The 17,927-nt window shown below is 42.8% G+C and overlaps 1 protein-coding gene across 2 annotated transcripts in view; it reads right to left on the bottom strand.

Annotated features, from left to right (window-relative positions):
• CFI (complement factor I) overlaps positions 1-17,927 on the bottom strand; it is a 224,335-nt gene that overhangs the window by 88,458 nt on the left and 117,950 nt on the right. For both annotated transcript variants that reach the window (XM_069241061.1, XM_069241054.1), the window contains 3 exons: positions 13,555-13,711; positions 10,106-10,284; positions 6,348-6,458 (listed from right to left, as the gene is read on the bottom strand). In XM_069241061.1, coding sequence (XP_069097162.1) covers positions 6,348-6,458; positions 10,106-10,284; positions 13,555-13,711 — 447 coding nt within the window. The remainder of the gene's footprint in view (positions 1-6,347; positions 6,459-10,105; positions 10,285-13,554; positions 13,712-17,927) is intronic.

The following is a 17,927-nucleotide window of genomic DNA, read 5'->3' as shown; positions in this document are numbered from 1 at the left end:
TGGGGGCAATGTATCCCCCTGTAATGCTATCTATATTTAACCACCAACTCCATCTTGACCACTGACTCCATTTTGTGCTTAGCTTGAGGTGCCTGCTGTCACATCGATGGTGCAGGGTTTTTCCACACCAAGCTTGTTTTCCACATAGAACGAGTTCGCGCTTTTTCTCATCAGTACCGGGTTACACTGTGCAGCAACATATCATGGGGGATGTGGACGGTAGACGTGATAAAACAGTCTTAGCGTGGGAATGTTTTCAATGTTTTCATTAGGGAAAAGTACTGCTCCTCTGTTTCTGAAATGCACATTGGGGAAGGGCCCGTTCCTTTGCGTGTTTTCAACCCAGACCGAGTACAGCCAGCATTTGAAATCAATAACCAAAGGGAGGGGTCGATTGCTAGAATCTTCGTCTTAAGTTTGTTTAAGGTATATACGGTGGGGAACCTTGGCACAGAAGCAGCTAGAGACACCCTGACCCGTTGGCACTGGTGGGGGTGGGGCCCAGATTGACCCCTCCTGAGCAAAAAAAAAATTGAAAATCTATTTTTTGCTGCAAGTTCGTGATGTATGCAAATTTGTGGCAAAAAAATGAAAAGTAAAACAAGCGCAGGATCCCATGCTTATTTTCTTTTTTAAAGGCCCCTGGGTGGGCCAGGTCCCGGGTGGGCCAGGTCCTAGTGGCATTAAAAATTGAGTGTGGAGGGGCCTTGAAGCCCCCCACAGCTCCGAGGACTACCACCTCCCGGAGCTTTCATTTTTTTATATGTGAGGGGCCAGTGGGCCCCCGCTGCCCTGGGGACTGCCACCTCCCCAGGCCTTTCAATTTAATAAATACCGGAGGGCCCATGGCCCCTCAGGCCCTAGGGCATCCATTGAAAAATATGCAGAGGGGCCCATGGCCCCATCCCCGGGGACCGCCACCTCCGGGACAAAGTGTAAAAAAAAAAGATAGGGACCCCCACGACTCGGGACCACCACCCAACGGGACTATGTCCTGTTGGAGGGGGGCCCATCATCGAGCCTCTGATAGCCCTGAGGACCATCACACACCAAGGCCTGCTCCTGCTGTGTCCAGGGGGTGCCAACCCATGGGACATAGCTGTTTGCTGTGGCTTGGCTGCAGCGCTGCAGCCAAGCCACAGGAAACACTTTGGGTTTTGACAACAGGACCTCTAAAGCAGGTCACACTGCCAAAATCCGAAGTTTCATCTCTGTCCTCTTCACGCGTGCAGGGGACCAAGATGAAATGCGTCAGCAAGCATGGAGTGCTGTTGTCAACGCAGCTCAGTGCTTGCTGAAGCATTGGTAGTGCGAAGGAAGCCTTAAAGCTTCCCCCAGAGTGGCAGGTAGCACGTAAGGGTTTTTAATTAAAAAAATAAATAAAATAAAAACAGTAGTGACTGCTGGGGAGTCTTTGAGGGCTCCCTCGCGGGCCCACACAGCATGTAAAGGGCATTTAATTTTTTTTTAATCTATATATATAATTAAAAATATGTATAGAGACCAGGGGGGAGCCCTCCAGGCTTCCCCCGTGGTGCCAGATAGCCCCTAAAGGGCTTTTAATTTTTTTTTTTTTTTTTTACATAAATTGAAAAAAGATTTTAAAAAATAAACCCCCATAGCTCAGTGTGAAGGTTGCAGACCTTCACAACGAGCTATGGGGGTTTGAGTCCAGCTGGCCTAATTTCCATTTTCTTTCATTTTTTAATAAAAAAAGATGTATTCTTTAAAAGAAACAAATAAATGTTTTTTTTTAAACTGTAGACAAATAACTCATTCTAAGTATATCAGAAATAAAAGCCTTAAAAACTCTATCCCTCCCTCTAACTTTATTTCTCTCTTTCTCTCTCTCTTTCAATCAATTCTCCCACTCACACACCTACTCAAACACTTATGCACCAACTCACAGACCCACTCAGACACTCACCCACCCACTCACAGACCCACTCAGACACTCACGTAGTCACTCACAGATCCAATCAGACCCTCATGCACTCACTCACAACCCCAGTCAGATCCTTATGCTCCCACTCAGACAGTTACGCACTCACTCACACACCCACTCAGACATCACACACCCACTCACACACCCACTGACACCCTGATGCACCCACTCACAGACCCACGCACATACTGACGCAACCACTAAAACACTGATGTATGCACTTTCACACCGAGACAGACACTCTGACAGCTACTCTTAACCCCAGATACAACCTCTCACACCAATTACACCTATTTTGACACCCACAGAGGCCATGGCTAACTTTGGCCATGCATGTGCAAAGGGCCATGCACGAAATTGGGCTGGGTGGGTTGGCCGCAGTCACTGGCTGCAGGCCAGCCCTTGCGGGCAAACCCTACTGCGCATGGGAGAAGGCAGTGCAAGGTTGGTTGCTTATAGAGGGTGGGCCTCAGAGCCTGACCGTCATGAGTGATGTCAGTGATGTCATATGAGATGTCATCAGTGTTGTCATCAGTGATGTCACTGACAATGTCATGAGTGATGTAATATGTGAGGTCATAGGCAGTGCATTACAGGAGCGCAAGTTATAGTTAGTCCAGGTAACTATAACTGCTGAATTTCTACAATTTTTGTACAAGTAAATTCAGAACCTAACTATAATGTCCATGTAAACTTTGTTTTTTTTCAGTGAATATATACTCATATATATTCACTGCATATATTCATTGTTGATGTATTGCACTTTTTATGCCTGTCATTGTTTAACTGCTTTGAGCATTTTGACATTTATACATGTTTTACTGCATTCAAGTTAAATGCTCATGTTCATATTTTTGTGTGCTTTTATTTGCTATCTAGGAAGTCCCTTAATAAATTCATTACTCAAACTAGTACTGCATTCCTTGGCATCATTTTCCTCTTAGTTTGAAGCAAAGCAGAACAGCCCTCTCCCCTGGCTGGTCTCAGCCCGAGGACCATCACTCGGGCCAGGCATCAACACTTTTTAAAAATTATTTATTTTGGGAAAGATGGGACGTGCTGCCCCCCCTACCCAGGACGAGTTCAGCCCCGGGGACCCCATCCCGGCCTCACCTTTTTATTTTATTTTATTTTGTATTTGGGGAGGGAGGCACACTGCTCACCCTCCCTGTCCAATTTCGGCCCTGGGACCCCATCCCCCGGGGGCCCAGCCTCAACCTTTTATTTTTTTATATTTGGGGAGAGGGCCCCCCCACCCCACAGGTTTTGGCTCCGGGGACCCCATCACCTAGGATCAGGCCTCAGCATTATTTTTGTATTACTTCTTTTTGGGGGTGGGGTCCTCGTGGTCCCCAACCCCACCTGATTTCAGCCCCGGGGAAACCATCCTCCGGGGCACAGCCTCACTTTTTTTTTTTTGGGGGCAGGGTGCTACTTGGAACCCCTCACCGGGCTGATTTCTGCTCCGAGGACCCCATCCCCCAGGGCCCAGCCTCACTCTTTTTTTAATCAGGGCTGATTTTGGGACCCCATCCCCCGAGGCCTTCCCATCACCCCAGTGTGCATTGGGGACCGCTGGGTAAGCCTCAAGGCCCCCAGCGGTCCCAGCCAGCTCCTAGCCTCTTGCAGGAGCTGGCATAACTTTTGCAGACAGGGAGCTGCTAAAGATGCAGGCGGGTAGGGAAACAGAGGAAACCTCCATTTTGAGCAAGCGAAAGCTGTTTGACAGTTCTAGCTCATTCCGAACAGTGTGTTTTCTCTAACTTGGCGGCAGCTGTCAAAGCTGCCTCCAAGTTGAAGCAAACTGCTATGTCCTGGGAGTGGGCATCACTGGACATAGCAGGAGTCAGCCCTGGGTGGTTGGCAGCCCACAGGTATATCAGTGGCTCCTTAAGGTGGCCCGCACGGCACCCCCCCTCCAACATTAGTAGTCCCAGGGTGGTGGGGAACAAACCTACTTAACTTTTTTATTGTAGCCCCGGGAAGGTGGTGGTCCCGGGCCCTGAAGTGGTATGCAGCCCCCGCACCACATTTGTTAACAGCCTCGGGAGTTGGCGGTCCCCGGGGCTCAGAGGGGGGGGGGCTTATTTTGATGAACGTCTCCGGGGAGGGGGTGGTCCCCAGGGCTGCAGGAGGGCCTGGAGGCACCCCTGCATAGGAATTGTTAATGCCTCCAGGACCTAGCCCACTCAGGGGCTTCAATAAAACAAGCGTGAAAGCCCACACTTTTTTTTTTTTTATTTTTTACCTGAATTCGTGAGGTTGTCGCAAATCTGCAGTAAAAATATTTGTAAATGTAATATTTTTGCTCAGAGCTAAGGGGTCGCTGACTCTACCCTGGTCCCTTGTCTTTTTTTTATTTTATCTTTTTTACTTTTTTGTGGGCAGCCAATCAATCCCTGCATGAGTACGTCATCATTCGCGACGTCAGTGTGGGCAGAGATATACAAATTTAGATTTCTTTAAATTCTTTGAAAACTACTGTACGGATTTACACCAAATAAGTGGAAGCATAATCTGCATTCTAAAAGCTAGCTTTCTGACAAATTTGGTGTAATTCCGTCTAGTGGTTTGGGCTGTCGTCGTGTCTAAAGGTCCTACTGGAATTAACATAGGAAACGCAACTTTTTTGACCCCCCACCTTCATTTTTTCAGTCCTCGCTTGACGGAACACTCTGAAACTTTCTGGGAGCAACAAGAATCACTGGCACACTTGTTTTGGAAAGTTTTTTGAATATTCAGCAAAAGGTGCCAAAGATATAGGCAAGTCAAAAAAAGCTTTTTCTATGGAAACATGGTCGTAACTATAACTACCTAGTGGCGACCGCAACTAAGTAATATATGTAGTTGTGGATATATCTATATATATATTTATATATATAGATATATATGTAGAGTGAGTTTGGGTTTTTGAGTTTCAAGGGTGTTTTTAGGGTTTAGTGTCGGTATGGGTTTTTGGGTGGCAAGGGCGTTTTTAGGGGTTAGGGAGGCTATGATTTTTTGGGTGGCAGGGATTTTTTTTATTTTTGGGGTTTTAGGGTGGGCAAGGGTTTTTGGGTGGGAAGGGCGTTTTTAGGGTTTCGGGTGGCTAAGGCTTTTTGTCCGGCAAGGGAATATGTAGGGTTTAGCGTGGCTAGGGTTTTTGGGTTGCAAGGACATTTTTAGGGTTTAGGGTGGCTATGGGTTTTTGGGTTGCAAGGACATTTTTTGGGTTTAAGGTGGGTATGGGTTTTTGTCTGGCAAGGTCCTTTTTTAGGGTTTAGGGTTGGTTTGGGGTTTTGGGCAGCAAGGGCATTTTTAGGTTTTAGGGTGTGTATAGGTTTTTGGTTGGCAAGACGGTTTTTAGGGTTTAGGGTGGGTATGGGTTTTTGGGTGGCAAGGGCATTTTTAGGGTTTAGGGTGAGTATGGGTTTTTGGGTGGCAATGTCGTTTTTAGGGTTTTAGATGGGTATGGATGATTGGGTGGCAAGGGCATTTTTAAGCTTTAGGGTGGGTTCAAACTCAGGAATAGAACTTCCTAAACACCCCAAAATAACATTTATGAATGTACAAGCTGGTACATAAACCTATGTAAAGGTCCAAGATTTTGGAGACACAGATTATCATTATAGACATACTTTAGCCTCCTAATAAAATGCAAAAAGACTCGATGATAATAAACTATAACCTTGAAGCCTAGAAAATTATACTAAATAAATATTACACCATGTCAAATTCTGGTAGTGGGATATGGTGCAGGTTCGATTTTCCTGTGCCCTGATGAAAAAAATGGAGCTCGTATCAAAGATATGCTTGCTTCATTAATATTTATTATTTCTAGTTTAGTATTTTGAATCGACATTTATAGGAGAAAGTGTGCCTATATGCTTTAGAAAATTTCCTAAAAGCAAAAAGTAGCAATGGTCTTAAGTTGATTGATTTTGGTCAAATGGTGCTTTTAACTTTTTACCTTGGCTTCTGCAGAGCGTGAATCGGAATTCTTGAACGACTCAATGAAGGGTGAAGAGTCTTTATGTTAAGGTTAGAAAATAACTATTTTACACAACGTGGTAACCATTTACTTCTTTTTGGGAATCCTGAATTAGCTCTGTAATTGTGTAATTCAGAAAACATAGAGATGTGTACTGAACTGTGCCCTATGATTCTCTGCCACTTATATGTACATATCTCACATTTCTTTGTTTTCTGAGTAATTATGGTTTGTTTTTTGTTATTTCCCACAAACTGTGCATTTAACTGAAATATTCATAGCGCACAAAATTGTTCTGTTTGTTTTCATGCATCTATTTCATTGTTTAAAATCTAACTGTATCTTTCCACCTCTTCCATTTGCTGCTTATTTTCTGTGATCAAGTCAAGACAAGAAAGTGATGTTTTTGGCATTAGGAAAATGTTGAATTACCTTTGCAACACAGTTCGTCACTTAAGTCTCCGCAGTCATTGATGCCATTGCAGATTCTCTTTAAGGGAATGCACTTCTTATTTACGCACTGGAATTCGTTCTGCTTGCACTCTGTTAAATGGAAGATCACAGATTATTAGTGGACGCTCTATTTTGCATATGTGAAAATTGTATATCTACGAGCGATCCCAATAAAACAAGATGCGCTGATACATAATATGTGTTTAGAGTTTGTACCTGGAATGTCACTTAGTTGATGTATGTGAGATGTAGCATCGTTGTTACCACAGTAATATACCAATATCTCACCATTCAAACCACTATAAACTGATGGGCTAATACCGTACACTGATTTACCCAAACCACATCAAGTTCTGCTCTTTTAAATGAAGGATCACAGGATGACACTGTAGGGCATATTTATTATAGGTTTTGTGTCACCCTGTGCCACGCAAGGCAATGCAGGGTGATGCAAAACCTACAGTTAGATTCATCAGGCCATGCAAGGCCACCATGCGCAGCTCTGCATGGCGTGGTAAATCTAGTGTAATGCAAGGCAGCGCTACACTCTATGGTGAGGGCATTACATGAGCGGAGAGTGGGATACGCCAGTGCTATATCTCCACACCCTGGGATGTCATGCTCATGCAATTTAGGGACCTAAACGAGGAGGATTCCCCTTCCACACCACCCCAAACATAATGACCACTAGTCTCCGGCGTACTTCAGGGACTAATAACTGCTGTGGCCCTCATCTCAACACAGTCAAGTTTTTGCAGGGACTTAACCCAACCTTTCCACTTAAGGCCTTAATCCTCTCCCTTACCCCACGATGGCTATTGTAAGATCTGTTCGAATATACACCTCCCAGACATCTGTCCCCACGCCCACTCCTCCACCTCCATGTGATGTCCCCCGGTCCGCCAATCCTCCGCATCTTACCTTGCCTCATCACACCACTGTCGCCTGTACCCCTCCAGGTTCCTCTTCCCTAACTCCAAACCCTACCCCTCTCCTTAGTCTTCTGTACCTCTTGTCGGACGCTTTTTAAACGTTGTTAGTTATTGGACCGCTGTTATCCATCCAGGACACGTAGAGTGATGCAGAGTCACAGTGATACTTTATAGAGTGGCACGCAGCTGAGAGACTCTAGTACTTATACCTCATTATGAGCCAGTGCATCTATTTCTCAACCTACGGACAGACATGCAACCTGAAGCTTATACTCAGTAGATATCTACAACTTCCCACACCCTGACTGAGATTGTAGTGGAACATATCTTGCGCTTTTTATACTGAACTTGCAATGTGTCTGATGTGTACTGTCCATTTTTGTTCTTCAACTATTATAGTGATGGTAGTTTAAAATCAATAAACTCCAATACATTTTTTTAAAAATGAGTGGAGCGTGGATGTTTCCAAGCATCCACCCATGTAGTCTGACAAGTTTCCAGATATACTAAAAGTGGTGGCCCTGAAAATGCATCAGAATTGTATGCCTTCCCCCAAGAAGCGCAACAAGGAGAGTATATTTATTTCTCTTTGTTGGTTCCTCTTTTTAAGTGTGCTGCATTCTGCAGCACACATAGAAATAGGAAAATGCCTCTACGGATTGTTTTTGTGCAGGAAGGTGCTCCTTCCTGCACAGAACAATCCTGCCTACAATGCAGGCACCATTGCACCATGCTGCAAGGGTACTTGCATTGGCACCAGGCAGTACATTGTGCTTAAGGGCAGGCAGAGAGCAGGAATGTGCAGTATAATGTTAAATGCAGTGCAGCGCAGGGAAGTTGCTTGCTGTGCTGCACTTCATGATAGTTTGTTTAATACGTCCCTGCATGTTTTGACTATTGAAAATTTATTGTAGTTCTTACCTGAAGAAAATCAATGGGAGTTTAAACTGAAGAAAATCATGCAGTGTAACAACTCAGTAGTGGGGTAATCGCCACAAAATTCAGAATCTGAATTCTGGCTCAAAGTGCCTGAATCAAGATTCTTGCATGAGACAGAATGAAGCCCTTAATCAACTATTTATCCAAGTATGTGCTTACATACAGTTTCTGGTAGAAGGGCTTCTCAATAAATACACAAGTCCAAATTATGAGCATGTTGTAATTGTCATTATTTCTATTCTGATTTTAAAATAGCACAGTGGCCCAGCAAGTTAAGTGTGTGTGGGTGATTTTTGATGTGATCTGCACATCACAACCTGAATATCAGTAAGGCAACCAAAGGCTTCATCAGACTGATAAGTTGAGTACTACAAAAAGGAGTAATGAAAACTTTTATTTGCAGTGTTTAGAATTGTCAACTCTACGGTATTACGCATGGTATAAAAACAAGGTATTGTTTTTATTCACAGAAAACAGACATTGATCATGTTTTTTGCCACTGGTGAAGCAATCAAAAAATGCAATAATCTACACAAAACCAAGACAAGAGAAATCCAGAAAAATCACAGCTGCTCCTTCCAAACAGTAATCATCCTGCAACGCATTCCACCTTATTTTAGTACTCTGCTTGTTCAACACATTCAGCCCTAGAACTATAAAGCAGTGAGATATCCAGGTACAGAAAGGGAACAGATTTAGGGCCTCATTACAAGTCACTAGACCGCCAGACTTGTGGTGGCAGTCAGGACTGCCGCTGCTGTGGCTGTCCAACCGCCACATTACGACCATGCGGTCAGGCTGCTTGGGTACTGCCATCTCTATCGGGATCGGTGACCCTGACGGTTTGGCAATCAGCCAGGGTGACGATCAATGCAGCTCTGACCTGCTGATTACGACCTGGTTCTCCACCAGCCTTTTCATGGTGGCTGGTGAAGGACAGGTGCAGGGAGCCACAGGGGTTGACCTGCACTGCCCATGCAGTGCAGGGGTCCCCTGCCCAGCACCCTCTCAATGTTCAATGTCCGCTGCATTCTATGCTATGCAGACAGTGAGCATTGCAAGGGTGCTAGTGCCCCCTGCGGGTGGCAGCATTGCCGCCGGCTCAATTATGAGGCGACTATGCTGCAACCTCTTTCCCACTAGGCTGATAGGCTGAAACCTTGGCTCCAGCCGTCAGTCCAGCGAGAAAGCTGGAATGGGCCCAGCGGGAAGGTAGCCAGTAAGGCAACAATCTCCCGGTCGGAAGTTCAACGTGCAGGTCATCCCGTCCGCCGAATTCATAATCAGACCCTTAATCTTCACATTACAACTTATTGAGCATAGAAAGTTTTACAATTTTAAATGTTGTAGTTCAAAGGCTCAAAGTAAGGACAACTATAGATATTACATTCTGAAATGTGGTTTTCCATAAAGTCTCTTATGGGTATTCTTGACGATTGTTCAATGGAGCAAAAAGAGCTTGTGGTTTTATAGCCTGCTGAGTGGATGTCCTCTCAGAGTAGTTGAAAGCAAAGCACAGTGGTTAATTTGTAAATAAAAATGTGCCGGTGCCCAAGCTCTCCTCTATACAGACGGCTGCTGCATTTAAATGTGCGAGAACAGAATACTCTGGCAGCGTAATCCTAGAGTCACCTTGGGCCCCTTTAATCCATTTACCGCCCCCCTGCCATTTCATCTCACTCTCGCAGTTTTCTCCTGTCTCCCTTTGTGACGCTTTTCCTCCTTTCTTTCCTCCATATTTCCCATATGCCTTTTGCTAGCAGTAATTTCCTGATGCAGAAAAATAAGTGCCAGCCCTCAAAAATAAGTGCAGGTGCCCCCCCCTGGCAATCACCAACTCAAATTAGGCACTGGCAGAGCACCTACCTCTGGTATCTGTGTAGCACTGGACTGCAACAGGATTCTCCGTGCTGTCTTTCTTCAATCCATCAGTAATAACACATTCTGCAAGACTTGTCTCATGACCACGACATCTTACTTGAAGACAGGAGAGATCAGACATGGGCTCTGCGGAGAAGCTTTTTGCCACTGGTGGATAAGCACCTCTATGAATGCAAAAATATACTTTCAGTTGTAGTACTAAACTCAATGATATGACACCTCAAGTTGATAAATGAGAGATCCAAAAAAGCAATAACGTATCAAATACTTTTAAAAAACATTATTTACCACCATTCAAGAATATCCGTTGACTCGTTAGCGAAAGTGAGATCTCAACACACCATTATATGTGGATGCTTTAAGTATCTTTTTAAGGTATTTAATGTAGGAAAGACCTAGCTCCAAGAGACTTCATAAGCTTTACAGAGAACATTTTTCTGTGCAGCATAACATGAAGTGTCATGAATGAAACAGTGCAGTGATTTATGGAATCCAGGGGCCACATGTACAAAGATCCGGTTTTGTGACTCGCAAACTGCGAGTCTTAGCAACTCGCAATTTGCGAGTCGCAAAACCAGATGTACAAGAGAGTACTTTACACTGTTTGCGATTCCCAATTCCCAATCGCAACTGACCTACCTTATGAATTTTCATGAGGTAGGTCGCAATTTGCGACCCCATTGGGAATGGCCGCCCTCACAGGGATGGTGGCCTGCTGGAGACAGCAGACCACCATGTCTTTGACTGCTTTTAAATAAAGCAGTTTTTAAAAAAAAATGCAGCCCGTTTTCCTTAAAGAAAAACAAGATGTATTTCAAAAACAAAATGAAAAGTTATTTTTCATTTTTTGAGAGCAGGCAGTGGTCCGTGGGCGAACAGACTTTGTGTGTGGGTGTGCTCCTTGTGAATGGGCAGCATGTCATAACACATAGTGAAGTCAGCCAATAGCTGAAGTGGGGTGTTGCATTGGTCCTTGATGCATACTCAAGTGTGTTGGAGAAAAATGTGAATGACACAACCACAGACAAATGGATAAAGTGTAGCTGAAGATTCCTATAAGTAACTATGTCATACATTTAATTTTATAAAATCAAAAGGTCTAGGCGAACGTAGACCTAACAAAGCCAATCTGTCTGCCAAGAAAGAAAGAAGGCGCAAAAGAAAGAAGGGAATAGAATACAAAGACGGAAAGAAAGAAGGAAAGAAAGTGAGAAAGAAGGAAATAAATCAAGATAGAAGGATAGAAAGAAGGAAAGGAGAGTAAGAAGGAAAAAAGAATGCAGGAAAGAAACGAGAAAGAAAGAAAGAGAGAAAGAAAGAGCAAAAGAAAGAAAGAAGGAGGAGGGAAGGACCAAAATACATAAAAAAAACGCTTTACAAGTACCGCAGATTAAACATGATAAAGGCCAGTTTTCTTCCTTGGCAATATACTTAAAGAACCTTTGGAGAAACTGAGTCCATAATAAATGAATTGTATACTTAAAAATGTACATATATGTTCACATATATAATACTGAAGCTGCACAACAGTTTCAAATGGATTCAGGCTGTAATGGTGTGAAGTCAAATAAACATAGGACACTCCAAAAGGAATTTCCAACAGCACTCGGACATGAAATGAACTGATAAAGTGTGGAATGTAGCCTCTGCTTACATCTGTTATAAAGCTTCCTGCATCCACCTCAGGCATTAACCACAGAGGCAACACTAAAGTAATTATAAAGTAAAAACAGAAACACTGGCACTGAAGCTAACTACCACGTGTGAGGATGTGCTCACTGTAAGAGAGTAAAATGCAGTCACTCAAAGTGAAGTTAACAAGTGGCTGAAGTAGGCTGAGCCATTGCCCCATACTATATGGGGTAGTAGGTGGAAGCAAAATGTGCAACACAACACACAGACCAATTGATGACGAGAGGTGGCTGAAAGCCCATTTAAATAAGTTAATCATGCATATAACTTAAGTTAAATCAAAAGGTCTTGGCTAACACCAGACCTAAAAAAGCACTAAGGGCAGAATAGCCTCAGCAGTCGAAGGGTTCAACATGCCAATATAAAGATAGCAGTTGTTGCAAAAACATATTATAAGCAGTTTAACGAAAGTAGTCTTTCAAAAGGGTTGTGGTTTGAAATGTGTGATGACCTACAAAAACGTACCGGCTTACATGCAATGAGCTATGGCAGTGCAAGAAATAAACACTCTATCATAAAGTTGTCCATTCCGCAAGTGTGCATTTATTGAAGACAAACAGATTAGAAAAGCTGAAAATATGGTTCTCCTTCACTTTGTATAAACATCAGTTTTAATTCTGCTAAAATACCTTCTTACTGGCTCTAGCAGAAGGTAATAAGTCTTCACAGCTCAACTGCAATATATTACTGCATTTGAGCAGCTACATCAGTTGCTTAGTACCAGTGACTATGTCAAACCTATGCTGTTTAAAGAAGAGACTTGTTTTTATTGCACTACAGGAGTTCATCACAAGAAAACTGCAATGCAGCTGCACATCCTGAACTATAGGAACTGAACTGCTCAAAATGTATTTTGCAATGAATTACAAAATTTAGATTTTTCTGCTTGTTTTCACATAACAGAGTACACATTTATTTTACTGAGTTTCACTCACATGGTTGCTTTAAGTGAAAAAAGCTAGAACTCAAGAGTTAAAAAGAGCGGGTGGTGTGACCATGGGTTATTCGGAAAAAAATATCATATGTATTATGTTACAAGACTATAGTAAATCACTATCCTTACAATGTATGCTGTGCTGCCAAACCCAACCTTTAGTCTCTTTCATCTATGTGGTCACAAACCTCTTTGGTGACATGGAATGTCAATAGAATATGGTGTTAAAATGTACTTTGTCCCATATGTGTGAAAAGATTCTGTCATCATCATTCACTGTTTTGTTAGGGTTCACTGTCCCTTCTGTAAGACTCCTTATGATAAGGAATTAACATCTTTGCAGATTTTAATTGTACCTTTCCATATGCAAATTTCTCAGTAATAAAACTGAAACAGCATTATGTGTATATTTTGGGGGTACAGAAAATAATCTTAGCCTTTTCCTTTTCTATTTATAATCTTGCAGTCTCTACTGATGGTCTTGTTTCCATGCACAAAAATATAACTTTTTATTCATTCTTTCTGTAAAGCTATATGTACATTCCTAACATTATTTGTTGTTTTCTTTAATGTCCATCTCGGTTTTTTAACCATACATTTTCACCAAACATGAGTTATTTTCAGTTAACATTTTCTACATTATTGTTGCTTTTGTCCTTACTTTAATTTCAAATCCTTGCTTATTCTCTTTTGCTCCTCCATTATGGAACGGATTCATTTTCTCATACAAAACGTTATTGATCAAGAAACAATGGCTATCCCAGTTAGCATAATCATACTTAGAGATAAGGCAGTCAGATACACTTACTTGTTGAATCCAAGCTGTCTACAGACTGCATTTGCCTCTTGAGTGGTCCATTCTTTCTTGCATATGAATTGTGCATGTTCATTCTTTGGTAAATATACTTGGACGATACTGTTTGATGCACTTTCATCTTCATTTTTCAAAGAAATGCTGAATTTTCCTGAAATGTAGTAATGCATTGATGTATGAGATACCGTTCAGTGACTGACAATATATTTACATGTGTCAAAACATATTTTTGTTGACACTTTGATGACGTCATCAGCATGAAAGTCATGGGTCGCAAAATGACATAAATATTCAGTGAGTCAGTCAAAGATTTCTATTCCGCTGAATTCGAGCCATAAGGGCACAGAATAAAACAGTATGATCAAAAAAACTACATACAATTAGTAAAAAAAGATTACAACGGATCAAATTCAGTTCATAGGAACACAAAAAATACATAACAGCGGGAACATTCATCACACAGCCCCATAGAGGTTTCTGATCCTATTTGCCCAACAAATAAAATTTAAGACTGCTACGTAGAGATCCAGCTCACATAGCTGTTCATCCATGATCAGATCTTATAGAGAAGCAGCGCTTCTCTATGAGATCTGATCATGAATGAACAAACAAGTGGTCTCTAAAAGCACTTCCTGAAATGGGAATATAAATGACAAAATAAGGTAAAGTGCATAGTGCTTTGCTCTGATAAGTCATCGCAAGGGCACTTTGGCAAAGGTGTGTGCTTCCTTGGGGAAGACTACTAATAAGTAAAGAAGGTTAAAACGCAGCCTGGTAAGCAAAAACCCACTTTTGGCATCAGAAATTGACATCAATTAAAATTCACAACCCAGCGATGTTTTAAGAGAGTTATAGTTGGCACTACTACTTACTTTGTCAAAGTTCATCTGGTGGAGTCTACACTGTCTTTTCCTAAATGCTTCTTTCAACATGGCCATCACAGCAGGTTTAATATCTCTCGGGTGAAGTAAAGGTCTATGAGACCTAAGTCCAGAAACCCCACTTTGATATAATTAAACCCGGGGATCTCAAAAACATGATCCATGGAGAGACTTTCTGAGCATCTAGGAAAGAGAAGTCCCCTTTTTCCCAAATGGTGACCCAGAGTAGCAAAGGGACAACTTAATCCTGTCCCCCAGAGAGTAAATCCCACCTCTGAGTGGCACATAAAAGTGGCTTGCAGAACAGCAAGTAGTGTTATAAGGAACTTGTTCGCAAACTTTTCAAGAGGGTCAGCATCGTTATACCCCCCACACACTTGCTCTATACGAAGCTAATCATCTTTCACACCATTCAAAGGTGAAAATCACCTCAATGGCTCTTTGGAACTGAATTACCCTATTAAAGAATAGGCTGCACTAAGATAAATTTTGGTCAAGCGGGATGCCTAAGTAATTAAAAGTCTTGACCATTTGAATTTCCATACCACTCAGATTAAATGTTCAGGTTTTGACATTTTATAGACCAATGCTCATGGTGAAGGATTTGCTGAGGTTGGTATGCAAATGTAGCTGCCCCTTAAACTTTAAAAATAGTCTAAAAGGCATTGGAAACCATTTGCAGTTCTCAAAATAATTACTGCATCATCAGCATATAATAAAACAGGCAAGGCCATTGGCACCACATTGGGGAGGTCTTTACCAGGTTTGCACAGGCTTGGTTTGAGGCCATTGATGTATATGAGAAACAATAAGGGAGCCATCACGCATCCCTGTCTGACACCTACAATGGATTTAATTTCAGGAGAGAGAAAATATTCATGTGTACATGCATTCTGATAGGTTTAGTATAAACAGTATTGAAATATACTTGGCTGAATCAATGGTTCTAATAATTTATTGATAGAAAATACCATCAAATTAAACCGAGCAGTGCTGTATTATTTGTCAAATGTAGCACTTTTCACCAAACCACTTAACAATACATTAAATAGGGTCTACACTAAATTATGCAAAAAAAGATAATAGAAGAAAAGGACTGAAAAGATAACTAAAGAAAGTGAAATCAAAACAAGGCAGCTTTAAAAACAATATAATGTTTATTGCAAAACATGCAACACACACAAATACAATGCATAAAGGAGTGATAAAATCACAGTCTCTTTAAAGATAAAAAGCAGCTGCGGATGGTAGTTCTGCCTAAGTGTTCTGTTGACCCAGTACCAAGGAATCAGTAACCAGCCAGCACTAAATGAAAAAATTATTAGTCAGATCAAGTTTTCATGCACAGGACCAATGTGCATGTCAGCCAAAAGAACATCATCATGCCAGAAATAATGGGGAAGGGGCTAAGGTCTGAACCATGGTTGATCTGCAGTGTGCTGTTTAAGAATACTCTAGTCAGGTAGCTCTCTGAAGTGCATGTTTAATGCGTAATTCAGTATCAAACCCCTCACATAGGCACTATCCACAGCAGACAGCTTGCCTATTTTGGGCTTTCCTTAGGGCACTTACCAAAGGCCCACATAACCATTTACAAGCTGGAGGATGAGCAACAGCAAGATCCCATACCCTGTCTCAGCTTGTGGCATGGCCTGAGAATCTAATCCAAACTGACCTAGGAGATGGATTGAAGAAGGCCATCCATTCCCCAATCTACCTCAATCCCACCCTTGCTCTTTATGTTTGTGTGCATGTGCTAAGAGAGTGCTGAATATGGCACATATGTGGTAATTATTAGTATAATGGTGCCCACTCTAGCAAAATGCTGAAACTGGCATTTTGGTGACAATTCTTGGCATAGGGTAGACATCCATATCATGAATGTGCCCACCCATGCTTTTGCTTTTGCATGCTTTTCATGGTAATTCATGCCATAAGATGGTCATTTATACTAACTGCTCACCCTTGGTATTATACTGGCCCTGGCTTAATATTGTTAATGGATGGCATACTTTGATGATCCATGACATGGTGATGATATCCACCCTTGAACTGCTGCATGCCCTAGAATAATATTTTAAATATTTTTATTTTATTTGTTTCTTTGCACAGTGTTGTGTACCACCATGCATTACCATTAGACCTTGTGGCATTTTGGCAATTCTTGGCATATTCTAGGTATTCATGGCATAAGATCAATGTGTTGCAGTTGTGTCTGTGGGTACTTAATTAAAATAAGAAAATTTGATAAATGTATGGGCCACATCGATACCAATGATGTGAATCCACGGACAACCACTTTTACTGGTGAGATGGGCCTTGAAGTGGAGTTGTCACAAGGCGTATTTGAAGTCCACCTCCATCCAGATTATAGCCATCTTCAAGTGTATAGTGCACACGCAATTGCAAATCACAGTGAACAAGACGTTAGTCGAAACGCATGGGTGGTGTTTGGTGTAATGCCAAAGACAATCTTTATTAAATATTCGGAAATATGGACTTCTCTGAGTGCAGTTTCATCTTTTGCTTAACCAATAAATGTGGGAAGTGTGGTCAATCCCCAACACTTACACCAGCAGTAAGAGAGCATCGTCACTATAAACACATAGGCCCTCATTAGGACCTTGGTGGCAAATGCCGCCTACCGCCACGCCGATGGCCTCCAACATACCATCGCCGTGACTACTGACCGTCCACGCCATTATGACCGTAGACGGAATACCGCTAGAAGGCTGGCGGTATTCCGTCTACAGTCATGGCGGCGGATGGCGGTAAGGTGGTGCTGCTGCCAGTAGCAGCGCCACGCCAGCAAAACACCATATACCATATCATGTTCTATGATACGGTCTGGCGGTGTTTTGCTGGCGGACACTGCTGCTAGCAGCTGCGCCGGTCCCGTCTCCTGCCGGAGGACCCCCTGCAAGCAGGTAAATCGGGTTTTCCGACAGGAGCGGGGGTGGGGGTGTTGTGTGCATGTGTGGGGTGTGTGTGACTGTGTGTGAATGCATACATGCTTGTGTAATGCCTGTGTGCATGAGTGGGTGTGAGTGTACGTGTATGTTGTGTCGTGAGATTGCATGTGTGCCTGGATGTATGTTCATGAGTGTTGCTGTGAGTGTGTATGAATGTATGAATGCGTGGTTGAAAGTGTGTATGCATGTGTTTATGTGCGTGTATTTGTGTAAATGTGCGGGGGTCGGGAGAGGGAGGGGGAGGGTGGGGAAGACTCTGGGGAGGGACGCAGGGGAGACCCCTATCAGTGCCAGGGAAGGAATTCCCTGGCACTGATAGTGCCGACTGTCATGGTATCAGTGGCGGTACTGAAACCACTGAAACCATGGCGGTGGGCGGGGTCATAATGCCATGGGTGGCCTAGTGACGGCGGCCAGGCTGGAGACTGAAGTCTCCAGCCCAGCGGTCGTTACCGACGTGGCGGTCAGTGTGGTATATTGGCGGTTTGGCTTTGGCCAAACCGCCAGTGTCATA

Source organism: Pleurodeles waltl, chromosome 1_2 (assembly GCF_031143425.1).
Source record: "Pleurodeles waltl isolate 20211129_DDA chromosome 1_2, aPleWal1.hap1.20221129, whole genome shotgun sequence".
Taxonomy (NCBI): domain Eukaryota; kingdom Metazoa; phylum Chordata; class Amphibia; order Caudata; family Salamandridae; genus Pleurodeles; species Pleurodeles waltl.
The sequence above is the reverse complement of the archived record's forward strand: the minus strand, read 5'-3'. Positions and strand labels throughout refer to the sequence as shown.